Here is a 13232-nt window from a genome sequence, read left to right on the forward strand (position 1 = left end):
TCATCAGTAATACGTTTTTTCCCATGTGTCCAAACTTTTGGAAAACCGTGTAACTTCCCCTTTGAGTGGAGAGATAGGATTTTCTTCATAAATTTTAAAATTATGATTGGATTTCCAGAATATTATAAATGTATCTCTTTAAAGAGCTGTTATGTTCTTTCTTAAAGTTTGACAAAGGTAACTAAATATTAGAGTGAGCTGGTAACACAAGCCCTGAGCGAAGCTTAATAACAAGAACACTCCTACTAGTCACTTTCTCTCCTTAAATGCTGAGCCCATTCTATACTTCCTTTACAAAATTGTAACATCATATATATGTAAGTATATGCATATATACATATATACATATATATACATATATACATATATATATATACATATACACACACTATATATACATACATACATGCACACACACACACACACACACACACACACATATATATATATATATATATATATATATATATATATATATACACATACATACACGTATATATATGTAGTTTTTCAAGACACAGTTTGTCTGCATAGCTCTGGCTGCCCTAGATCTTGCTCTGTCGACCAGGCTGGCCTTGAACTCACAGAAACCCATCTGAGTGCTGGGATCAAAGGTGTGCACCACCATCTCCTGAATAACCTAATGTATTTTTAGACAGAAGGTCTTTCTTATATTTATAAAAATAAGTAATAAATACAAATAAAATATCTTTAATAATCTGGAATCATAAATCTCTGCAGGTTAAAATTTTTAAAATGTCATCACCATGACAATTATTTTTAGCACACAATTAAGCTATGAAAAATATACTACAAATTTTGGGTTGGAGAGATGATTATCCAGAGGTCAGCTGAGTGATGTTCTAGTTTGTAAGAATACTATATATACTTACTGACAAAACCCAGAGTTCATAAATTCCAAAGTAGAAAGTTTTAAACTTGCAAATGCCAACCACCACTGTTGAGAAAACTGGCTATGATTTGAGTTGTGCACGTCTTGGACTCTGGTTAGGCTGCGGTCAGCAGTATATGTCATACGTCATTCTACAGTATACCATGCATCATCTGTTTCTACAGTGTGCTCTGTGACAATTCAGAATTTCTATGCAGTAATGGTTTTAAGCAGTTATTTCTCCAAAGGGGTAGAAACACTACATTTAATTACAAAGCTACTCTTTTTATGTTGGTGACAAAGTTAGAGCTGCTTTGGGCAGATATTGGAAGCCCTGCTCACCTTGGTATGCTTCACACTCTGCATCTTCAAAGACAATGCAGTATGAGTTTGAAATCTTTTGAAGGTTTTTGAAGGTGAAAATGTCAGATGGACAGCTTGTGTGTCAAAGTCTGCAGCTGTCATTTATAAGATGTTATCTAGATGCTACAAGTTCCATATTACTGTATACAGTGAGAACTCAGACAAGGTGAACATTTCTAGCACTTATCTGTTGAAAGCATCTTTAAAAGCCAATAGGTTTGATATGATCTTCACAGACTTGTTAGGCTAGGACTCAGGAGAGTGGTGAGAAATGAGAAGGAAGTAGAAGGTGTCTAACACCCCAGTGATCATCAACCAAATTTCTACCATTTCATTGGTTGTTTGTAGATATTAAAAGGAAGCTTTCTCTTTTGTTTCAGGCCGGCTGCCCAAAAGGTTCTTGGATGCCAAGACTCCGGAGTGTGATCCTGGGAGGGGCTCAACTCATCTGGTTCAGTGCTTTGATCTCTGGTAAATGCTAGGTTAACTCTTCACCTGAGGCTGAAATTAGGAGAGATCCCTGGGTCAAGTAGAAGTTTAGGGCAGCAGCCTGCTGTGAGGCCTAGGAAACTGTTCACACCCAGAGTCCTGAAAGAAAAACACCCCTGACACTATCTCACTGGTCTACAAGGCTTCAGAAGTCACAAGCCGAAACATCCAGGCTCAACATCATCATTAGGAAAGGCAGACACAGGCCCTCAGCATTCTCAGCGACTCACAAAAACATTTGAGTTTCTTTAACCATAATTTTGGAGGCTGGGAAGATGACTCAACCATTAAGGGCATTCGCTGTTTTGTTTTGTTTTGTTTTGTTTTGTTTTGTTTTGTTTTGTTTTGTTTTGTTTTGTTTTGTTTTGTTTTGTTTCAGAAGGCCCAGGTTTAGTTTCCAGCACCTATAGCAACTGGTTTACAACCTCCCTCCCGTAACTCCAGTTCCCAGGGACCTGACACTCTCCTGGTTCAGCTAATATCTCTACACAAGTATTGCACATAAACACACATGGGCACACACACACACTCACACACAAACTAAATAAATCTTTTTGAAAAATAAAAGTAATGTTTTTCAAAGTCAAAGTAAACGATTTGATATGTGGTATTGATATACTCATCACAGGAAGTTTTTGGTAGCAGGCCTGAAACAAAAAGAAAACTTTAGTTGATAAAACAATAGTGTAATACTGTCTATGTCAAAATAAACCTCCGCCACTGCCGCCTCCTCCTCCTCCTTCTTCTCTTCTTTCTTTCTTTCTTTCTTTCTTTCTTTCTTTCTTTCTTTCTTTCTTTCTTTCTTCCTTCCTTCCTTCCTGTCTGTCTTTCTCTCTCTCTCTCTCTTTCTCTCTCTCTCTCTCTCTCTTTCTTTCTTTCTTTCTTTCTTTCTTTCTAGATAGGTTCTACTATGCAGACCAGGCTGGCCTCAAACCTGTGACCTTTCTGCCTCAGCCTCTGATGCACTGAGATTACATCTGTGTACAGCTCTGTTTGCCTCCAGAGGAAAGCGTCAGGGCAAAAACAACACCACAGAGGTGCTGGTGAGGAAGGTGGAAATATGGCAGGGGAGAGTCGAATCGAAAGGGAACTCTGTCAACAGGAAAGGAGTTGTTTCCAAGCCTGATTGCTGGCATTGTCCACCTCTTCTGGAGAACTGGCCTCTTTGCCCTGTGAGCTCCCTCTGGCTCCCATAACAACCTCTGTATCAGAGGGAACACATTTTATTTATCTCATGTGATATCATAAGCACTTGCAAAGAAGAGTCCATTTTAACCCCCGAAGAAGCAGAATTGGAGGAGGTGATTTATCCAGGAGAAACAGCTAAGGGATGTAAAATGTGTGGCTGCAAATTGGGAGATGTTTCTAACCCGAGCTCTGCCAAAGCCCTGCAGCATCTCACTAGTTTAGCAGGCTGTTTAGGGTCAAACACTGTGATTCACAATGAGGATTAAGGAAGGACCCACAGTCAAAAGGATTCAGAGGGGTGGGTATGGGGCACATCATAGAAACCTATTACACCAATAATAGAATAAGAAAAGCGGGAGCCTGAAGGAAGAAAGACAAAGTTTATCTGAAGCCAAAAAGAAAAGCTGAAGGGGAGAGATTTGCCAGGGAGGAAGGATAGGAAGGCCACAAGGGCAAGGCAAGGAGGTTACCAGGCATGGTGGTGCTTGGGATTCCAGTACTTGGGGGGGCGGGTGGAGGCAGAGTTCCAGGCCAGCCTCAGCTATGCTGGAAGATCCTGACTCAACGAAAACATATAAACAAAGAAGTAGGTGTTCTATCAGGAAGAAAGTAAACATGGTAGCCCTGAAACTGAGCGGGCAGAGGCTCCAAATCACAAGCAGGCATTGCACTTTCCCTGTGGCCTTTTATGTGGGCTTTTGGACAAACTACTCGTTTGTCTCTTTCAGGTTTTTTTTTGTTTTTGTTTTTTTGTTGTTGTTGCTGGTGGTGGTGGTGGTGGGTTTTTTTGTTTGTTTGTTTGTTTGTTTGTTTTATGAAAGAGTAGGCTGAATGACCCCTAAGTTCTGCCCTGTTTCAGGAATCTTGGAATCCCAAATCTTTTAACATCCAGAATCTTTTTAAAAAAGATTTATGTATTTAATGTATATGCTGTACAACTGTCTTCAGACACACCAGAGTAGGGCATCAGATCTCATCACAGATGGCTCGGAGCTACCACGTGGTTGTTGGGAATTGAACTCAGGACCTCTGGAAGAGCAGTCAGTCCTCTTAACTGCTGAGCCATTTCCCAAAATCCAGAATCTTTTAGAAGAGTGCTTTCTTGCCCTGGCTTTTGTCTTCACTTTTAGGTGAAAAATAGAAAACCCTGAAAACACTCTTTTTCCCTCTAAAATAAAATCAGGCAGAAAATCGCCTTGCTCTTGGCATTCATCTTCTGGTGAGCTGTTCATCTTATTTGCAGAAGCTTAGGAACACACTCCACCCAGTGAGGGATACTAATACGATGCTCGTTTCCACCCCGCAGAGCTTGTAAATCAGAAGGAAGTGGCTGCGTGGACCTATAACTACAGCACAAAGGCATACTCGTGGAATAACTCACGGGCGTTCTGCAGGAGGCACTTCACAGACTTAGTGGCCATCCAGAATAAGAATGAAATCGCTCACCTCAATGACGTCATCCCATTCTTCAACTCTTACTACTGGATTGGTATCCGAAAGATCAACAATAAGTGGACCTGGGTGGGAACAAATAAGACGCTCACAGAGGAGGCTGAGAACTGGGCCGACAACGAGCCCAACAACAAGAAGAACAACCAGGACTGTGTGGAGATCTACATCAAGAGTAACTCGGCCCCTGGCAAGTGGAATGATGAACCCTGTTTTAAACGAAAGCGGGCCCTGTGCTACACAGGTGAGACCTCCCCCCAACCCCCAACCCGTAGCTGACACCATCTCTTCAAAACATGCCTTTCCTGGTTGAGGAGTATAAAGTCGGGCATGAGAAAGTGCAAAACTCTCAGAATTACCGAGCGCGTTGATCATCCTTCTTATTACTGGTGACACGGTGCTCAGGAAAGGTCACTTTCTTAAGGCCTTGTGATTTTCAAAAAAAAAGGCAAGATATAAAATACATGAGAATTACTGACATAGTGGTGTTATCTCTGTACCTGACAACAAGGTACAATTTTCCATAATGCTGGTATGATCCATCCTGAATGACCCATACTTCTAGACAGTGACTGGCATTTTATACCCTAAGATGTTCAGAAGTTTCCTGTGGGAGAGACATGACAGGTAGACAGGAATATTGCAACGAGATATTAAGTTTACTTGCTGAGATAATTATCTACAAGATTTTTCAGGTCTCCTTCCTGGAGACCCAAAGAACTAGACATGTTGTTAAATGGCTTGGGAACCGTGCATGGCTACCCCACCACTGACACCACCACATTTATTTTCTAACCACCTTGGAGTAAAAATGACCATCAGGGCATGGATATTTTGGGTTAGAAAACCACAACCGATTTTTGCTTGACATGAAAGAGTTCCTCTGTCCATGCATCTATTTGTGACTGCATTTGTGGCTTTGTGTCTACACACAGCTGTGCCCTTGTTTGGAAACACTAAATGTGCAGTCAAACGGGGGCCTTAGAGTAATTCTATGATGATCTTAGGACTGGGAACCAGTCTTCTAAATTTTACGTTTAGAACTCCTCTGCACCACGATGCATTAACATAAGAAGATAACAAAATGAAAGGAAATTCATTACTGTCCCTCAGAGACACCATTGTAACGAATGCCTACCAGTACTGAATACCACTCACATCCCGGGTCACCTTATACAATTCTGTTTGTTGCTTGTTTATTTAGTATTAGTCACATTATCAGCCAGGGCCTTCCATTGCTCTTATCCTCGTGATGCCCTTCGTGGGACACAGGCTGACCCTCTACATGGCTCCTGAGAGGTTGGCATCTGTGTCTTGTTTCCTGTGAACGCCTGTGATTCTGACCTTTCTCTTATCCACACAGCCTCCTGCCAGGACATGTCCTGCAGCAACCAAGGGGAGTGCATCGAGACCATTGGGAGCTATACCTGCTCCTGCTACCCGGGCTTCTATGGGCCAGAGTGTGAACACGGTGAGGCTGGAACTTGGGTGGTGATGCTCCAGGGTAATGTTGTTCTTATGTGAAAGACGATGCCAGAAAGTAACTTATGATGGACTCTCTGGCAAGTAAAGGCAAGAGCCCCAGTACTCTATGACTGCCTGCCCATACAGTTGTCTCCAAACATTTGGGATAGAATCACTTTAATCTTGAACAGAACATTCACTCATGATAGTTCAGGGAGTAAAAGAGAAATAGAAAGACAGGAAGCTGTAGGACTAGAGAGATGGTTCAGCAACTAAGAGCACTGGCTGCTCTTCCAGAGTACCCAGGTTCAATTCCTAGCACCCACATGGCAGCTCACACCTGCCTGTCATGCCAGTTCCAGGAGACTCAACACCTTCACACAGACATGTATGGAGGCAAAACACCAGTGCACCCAAAATAAAAATAAACATCATAAAAAGATTTTAAATGAAAATCTTAAACTTAGTGTTACACATTCAAATTTAAAAAAAAATGTTGAGTGAATTCAGCCATCAAAAAAAAAAAAAAAAGAAGTGATGATTTTCTATGATGCTGGCAATACAAAGAAAGTAGATTAGGATGGAGGGCTGGGGTTAGGAGCCTAAAAGGAGAGAGCAAGAAGAGTTACAGCTCACTGTAAATGTAGCAGAGTGGGTCTTCAATAAGAAAAAGAACCAACATTTTGTTCCCTACAGTCAAGGAGTGTGGAAAAGTCGACATCCCTCAACATGTTCTCATGAACTGCAGCCATCCCCTGGGGGAGTTCTCCTTCAAGTCACAGTGCACCTTCAGCTGTGCTGAGGGCTACGAGCTGGATGGCCCCAGCGAGCTGCAATGTTTGGCTTCGGGGATCTGGACAAATAACCCCCCGAAGTGTGAAGGTACATCCACCTTACCCTTTCTATCCATGCTAAATAATTAGGGCCTGACAGGTTATCTGTGGGGATGGTGGGATTGAGAAATGGGGCTAAAAAGGTGCCTCCGTGGTTCAGAGCCCTGGTTGTTCTCCTAAAGGATCCAGGTTCAGTTCCCAGCACCTGCATGGTGATTCACAGCCATTTTTAACTCCAGTTCCAGGGAATCCACTGCCCTCTTTTGGCCTCTGCAGGCACCAGGCAGTCAAGTAGTGTACTGATATACATGCGGGCAAAACACCCATACACATAAAATCTTTTAAAGTTAAAAATTAAAAAATAAAACCTCGAGAAATAATAAAGATCTGCACTAGATGGAAATTCAAGTTACCACAGTTGTTAGTTAAGCAGGTTAATCCGAATTTTCATTTTCACGATGCTTCTCCTACCTGCATAGAGGTGGTAGTTAATTTTTTTTTTTATCCCTAGGGGAAAGCATTGCAAAGGAACTCCTTTCCTTTTGGTACTTAAAAGTATGGGCGTTCAGATCTCTAAACAGCCACTTAGTTCTACTTAACCAACTAAGACTAGCCTTAACTGACACATTGAGAAAGTATAAATGCCACAGATTCTTAACGCATCCAAAGGCTGGATAAAACTTGTCCTAGAGTGAACATCACAGCTCTGTGTGTTTTCTTGGCCTCCTCATGCTCAGCCCTGAGCCGTCCTGAAGGAGGAAGCCTGGCTATACAACTGCCCTGCAGGAACATTCCAGCCCAGGTCTATCTGTAGCTTCATTGTCAAGAGAGAGACTCATTTAATTTGGCCAGAGATGGAGCAATGGATTACCTGGAGTGAGACTAGTTCCAGCTCCAGAGTGTTGAAGCAAGTGTCAGGACATTGGAATATACAAGATTCTTCCCCCACCCATCAGCACCATCCTAGCCGTAGCGTAGATGAAACTTGGCCGTCTTGGAGAGAAGCCATCCTGAGTTGTCAAATTTTAATTTTCCTGCCATCAGCTTCTGAGCTAGGTTATATACATCTGGGATGGGGACACAGTATCAGTCTGTGGAAAAGCAATGGGATGATTTTGCTATAATCAAAAGAGAAAAGTCCCTTTCCCTAACTCCCCACCCCCAGTTTCAGAATGGCATCATTCATACATCTCATATAAGAGGGCAAATACATGAATCCATAGACCTTCAGGGACAGACTTACAATGCATCATTCAGATATTTTATATAAGAGGGCAAATACATCAATGTATAGACACTAAATAACCTTCTGGGTCAGACATGTAAGACACAAAGCATAGAGAATGTTAGGACTGGAGGTCTCTCTTACAAGGTTCAGGTCACTCTGAGGTCTGGTACTCCATGTCTAGACATCTTCCCGGCTCCATCTAGTTTCCAAAGGCTGAGCCTTGCTCGCTGTTCTCTGTGCAAGTAGCTTCTGTCCATCTGGATTGTTTTTCCATTTCTTTCTCATTGGTTTTTCTGTTCAGCTGTGCAATGTCGGAGCCTGGAAGCCCCTCCCCATGGAACCATGGCCTGTATGCACCCGATTGCTGCCTTTGCCTACGACTCCAGCTGTAAATTTGAGTGCCAGCCTGGATATCGAGCAAGGGGCTCCAACACACTCCACTGCACTGGCTCTGGTCAGTGGAGTGAACCACTGCCAACCTGTGAAGGTAAGATTATTTTCCACAGCTTTCAATATCACCTAGAAGGAGCCTTGCCATGGTAGAATGACCAGGGACTCCTAATGTCAAGGCCACCTTCTCTAGGATTGTATTTGTTCAACCTCTGGAGGTTGTGAGATTTCTCATCTGTGAAATAAGGCTAAGAGTCACCAGGTGCATTGTGAAAACTACGCATGGAAAATGCACACAATGAAATAGCAAGTATGCTCAGGATATGGTGTCACATGGATGTAATCTCAGCACTTGAGAGCCCAAGACAGTAGGATTTCTGCAAATTAAATGTCAGCCTGGGCTAAATAATGACACCCTGTCTAAAACATAAATTAAAATAAAGACAAAGTAAAGAGAAGGAACGGCAAGTGCACAACACAGAGGATAGACCTGGGCACTTGCTTATTTCACGTTCTGCCTGTTTCAATCACATCCCCTTCCCGTCCCATCGGCTGGGCCTCCGCAGGGCAATAGCTTATACTTGAGAAGGAGTTAAAGCAGTAGCTACAGGGATGATGGAGATCTGGGGTCAAAAGCTTTGGAGGTGGGCTCTGCAAATGAATAAGGGAACCTGCATTGAAGGATAGCTGTGGGGCTATCCCAGACGATTGCATAATACATGGAAACTGAGCAGTGTTCGGATGCTTCATCCCTTCATCTTACAGGGCAGGGATGGGGGGGAGAGAGTAGAAGATTGAAGCCTAGATTCATAAAATCCCAGATCTGGATTACAAGCCAGACTCAAATACCCTTAGCTGTGAGGCTTCTGGGTGAGGTTGGGGCAATGGTTCAGTGGGCAAAGCACTTGCTATTCAAACATGAGTCTCTGAATTTGTGCCTCAGAATCAGCATAAAAGCCAGACGTGGTGGCATGTGCCTGTCACCTCAGCATTTGAGCAGGGGAATGAGAGATGGGAAGATCCTTGAGTTCCCAGGCCAGCCAGTCTAGCCACAACAGCGATACCCATGCTCAATAAGAGACTCTATCTCAGAAATAAGGTAGAGAATGATAAAGACACCTGGCATCCACACCAACACACACACACACACACACACACACACGAGGTCCGGCATGTATACATGTGAACACACAGACTTAGGAGATCACATGACATTTCTGACTCGCATTTTTCATGGATATAAAGAAAAAGAAGAGACCAGAGGACATCTGGCCCTTATGTGCTCTGATAATGTAAAAACTAGAGGTCAGAGTGAAAGGGTGGTATCTATCTGTGCTCTGCAAATCTGCAGACATCTAGAGAGGTAACACCTGCACAGAAGGGTGTCAGGAAACTAGACTTTATCAGAACCAGGGTCATTCTGAGTATAGCTATGTGCAGGAACTCACTTTGAGCAGCACTAACTAGGCAAACAATGTCTGATTAACATCCTGTGTTCTAGGGACACAGCCCACACGGGATCATCCTACAGCACTAGGTCATAGCATGTACAGCAAGCCACACCATTTCATCTGCTTCCTCTTGAGCCCATTTTCCCTTCATCTCTTCTTTTAGAATCCAATAAATGTTGTAGAGTCTAGGAGAACCCACCCAAGGAGTCCCTACCGCTCAGTGAGGGTGGCCAGGGATGCCTTCTGAAGGAAAATAATGTCAAAACTGAGATCTGAAGAGAGGCAGGCAAAGGGGGACACGGGATGGGTAGTTTTCCTTTTCGACAAAGAAAGATTTGAGGTTTGGATTGTGTGGGCGATGTGGGCAGGAACGCAGCAGCATCTTCCAGGAGACTCTTCTAAGAAAGACTTAGTAGCTGCCATTTTCCCCTTCAGCCATTGCGTGTGAACCTCCGGAGATCCCCATCCATGGGAGCATGGACTGCGTCCCATCTACAGGAACCTTTGGGTACAACAGCAGCTGCACTTTTCTCTGTGCAGAGGGGTTCGTGCTGAAGGGAAATGATGCCATTCAGTGTGCTGACTCCGGGCAGTGGACAGCCCCAGCCCCAGTCTGTGAAGGTACTGTGACACCCGAATCATTCCTCAGCCATTCCTCGGCGCCTCTCAGGCACCTATGGGCACTTGACTCTACCATTCGCTTATCTGTCGGACATTCATTCACAGCGATTCTGAGATATACAGGGCTCTTTGTGTTTGGTACCAAGGATCAAACAGCGGGCAAAGCAAGTTTTAAGTACAGTGTTCAGGGCAGCAGAGTCAAGGCGAGAGGAGCTTTGGCTCACGTGTCGGGAGCGGGTTGAGGAGATCGAACCCTGAGGAAAAGGATGGTGGGCGAGGAACAGCATGAGATGGTAGCTGAGGACCAGACAAGGTCTAGTTCTCTCGGGTTTTTGTCAGCAAGCTTTTAGGCTCTCTGGGTTCTGTGACTTCTATTAAAATGAGACACTAGTAAGAGCTTTCCTTACTCGTGTCACCAATAGTTGAGAGTCAATGGGTTTTAAGGCCGCCAACTCTGCTATCAACTTTATAAACATAAACAAAGCCATGGTGAAACAGTTACTTTATAAATCCCAAGTCTGCAGTCTGTGGTCTTACATGACAAAGTGACCCTCTTTTAGTATTTTGCTCTGAAATAGAAACTGAGTCACAAGGAGGCCACTAGGATTGCCTTCTTTTACAAAGGATAGCTGTACAGAACCAAATTCCAGAAGAACGTGGCAGCATCTTATGTCACCACTTACTGGTACTCTTCAACAACCATGTGAATTCCTGAATCTCTGTGTGCCCTCATTTTGAAATGAGCTATTGGTTCTCCAGAGATGTACAAGTACTTGAAGAGATATATGTATATTCGATTTCATAGAAACACTATTCAAATAAAATGTGGAAGAAAGTGAACATCAGCAGATAGATGGATAAAGAAGTGTCAACAACACTTCTCAATGACTGTTTCCTAACTCCCTGCCTTCCTTACCCATTAGCGTTGCAATGTCCGGAGTTTCCCGTTCCGAGTAAAGCCCAGGTGAGCTGCTCGGATCCCTTCGGTACCCTGACATACCAGTCAGTCTGCAGCTTTTCCTGTGATGAAGGCTCGCTCTTGGTGGGAGCAAGTGTGATAAGATGCCTGGCTACTGGACACTGGAGTGGGGCTCCTCCCGAATGTCAAGGTGAGGATGGATTCCCCCCCATTTTTCTTAGCAGTAAGTTGAAGGCAATATTCTTAAAGGCTGTGTCTGAGGTGGTAACTGGATAAAATTTATCCAGTACCTTGAGAAATTAGCGAGTGTTGTCTGTCCCTAACTCCTTCATCCTCTACCCCAAGGATTCTAGATAAAAATGTCGTCAGAGACTAAGCAAACATCATGAGTGTCAGGATATTTAGCAATGATAACAATGTGGCGACCTTTGCGGTGTCTTAATCAGAATCTAGATCAGGACTGGCAGGCTCCTATCACAGTGGTGCTCACTAAGCACAGTGTCCAGAAAGAGGACGGGAAAGAAAATTTCACCCTAAGTGCTTGCTCCAAGACTGGTCAGACACTTTCTTGTTAGGGGTCATGGAATGTCCTGGAGGAATGAGAAAGGTAGAATTACAGAATCTAGTAGTAAGCATTCTCTGTTTAACACTGGAGAGACATAGTTAGGCTATAGTGTGGAGCACTGGAGAGAATCCATGCCATGAACTGGAGATTAAAGCATTCTCGGAAGAAAACAAAGTGTAGTCTCATTACGACAATTTATATCTGTGTTAGACTCGGTGTTAAGAAGCCAGCATGTCCTGTGAGCACCATAACATCCTGTGTGAAGCAGAGCTGTTCTAGTCACCTGACTTTATGAGTGTGTGATTTTCATATTTTCCCATTTCTTTCTCTTTCAGTGTACCCAAAGCCTTAGCCAGATTTATGACAAACACTTTTAACAAAACAAGATTTTTATTTGTAAAATCTACAGATATATAGGAAAATAGAGACATTAAAATAGTCTCATAAATATCAACCATCCAAAGGAAATATTTCTAACATTCTAGCACAGAGTGCTTCTGATATGCTCTCATGCAATTTTTGTAATAGTATTTTATTGTGTATATTTGATTTTAACAATATACTTAATATGTGCAATGTGAAATATTTCTGTATCACTTAGCTTAGTATGGGCTTTCAAATATATAAGTAAAAGCAAGCACGTTTTTCATGAAGAAGAAACCACTTGCTATTCAGGTCCCACAAGTGTTCACACACACACCTTTATAAAGCAAACAATTCATGTATGAATAACTAATTAATTAATTAACAGCATAATAGGATATCCTTCCTGCAATGCAACAGAACCTAAGTCCAGTTCTGGAGTTGGGGTTGGGAATGAGGACCTGGGTCTGGATAGAACAGAGTGAGGCTCCTCACTACACCGAAGTCTGTACAGCGTTGAGGAAGAGCTCCGAATTCCTCAGCAGGATTATCAGGGGGATCAGACCCTTCCAGGAAAGCTACTCATTGCTCCACAGTCCTGCCTGTGGGTGTTCACTGCCAGGCGCTGCCACTCACCACAGCTTCCTGCGACCTTCCAGTCCCCTTCTGCTTTTAGCCCTTTGTTTACTCTGAGGGAACTTTCTCCTCTTCTTACTGGGTGCGCATCAAGTGAAATACCCACATGCGGTTGAGGCAGGAAGGTACCACGAGGCCTGAAATCCACAAGCTATTGTGACACTTCCGAGGGAGAGAGCGTTATCAGATCATTTTCCTTGTCACCATCCCCACAGCCCTCTACATTCATCCTTGCAAAGTCACTGGAGAGCTGGAAATGACTCTGCCATGACTTCACCAAAGCAAGGACCCACACCCTTTTCCCCTCTGCATTTCCAGCTTACAGCCTCTCTCTCTCTCTCTCTCTCTCTCTCTCTCTCTCTCTCTCTCTCTCTCTCTCTC

The 13232-nt window shown here is 43.4% G+C and overlaps 1 protein-coding gene across 1 annotated transcript in view; it reads left to right on the forward strand.

The window, feature by feature from the left end:
* Selp (selectin P) overlaps positions 1–13232 on the forward strand; it is a 33539-nt gene that overhangs the window by 6740 nt on the left and 13567 nt on the right. Inside the window, exons 2-8 of the mRNA XM_021171735.2 lie at positions 1636–1726; positions 4239–4625; positions 5745–5852; positions 6542–6727; positions 8208–8393; positions 10183–10368; positions 11292–11477. Of these exons, the coding sequence (XP_021027394.1) occupies positions 1636–1726; positions 4239–4625; positions 5745–5852; positions 6542–6727; positions 8208–8393; positions 10183–10368; positions 11292–11477 (1330 nt within the window). The remainder of the gene's footprint in view (positions 1–1635; positions 1727–4238; positions 4626–5744; positions 5853–6541; positions 6728–8207; positions 8394–10182; positions 10369–11291; positions 11478–13232) is intronic.

The sequence above is a fragment of the Mus caroli genome, chromosome 1, assembly GCF_900094665.2.
Source record: "Mus caroli chromosome 1, CAROLI_EIJ_v1.1, whole genome shotgun sequence".
Lineage (NCBI taxonomy): Eukaryota > Metazoa > Chordata > Mammalia > Rodentia > Muridae > Mus > Mus caroli.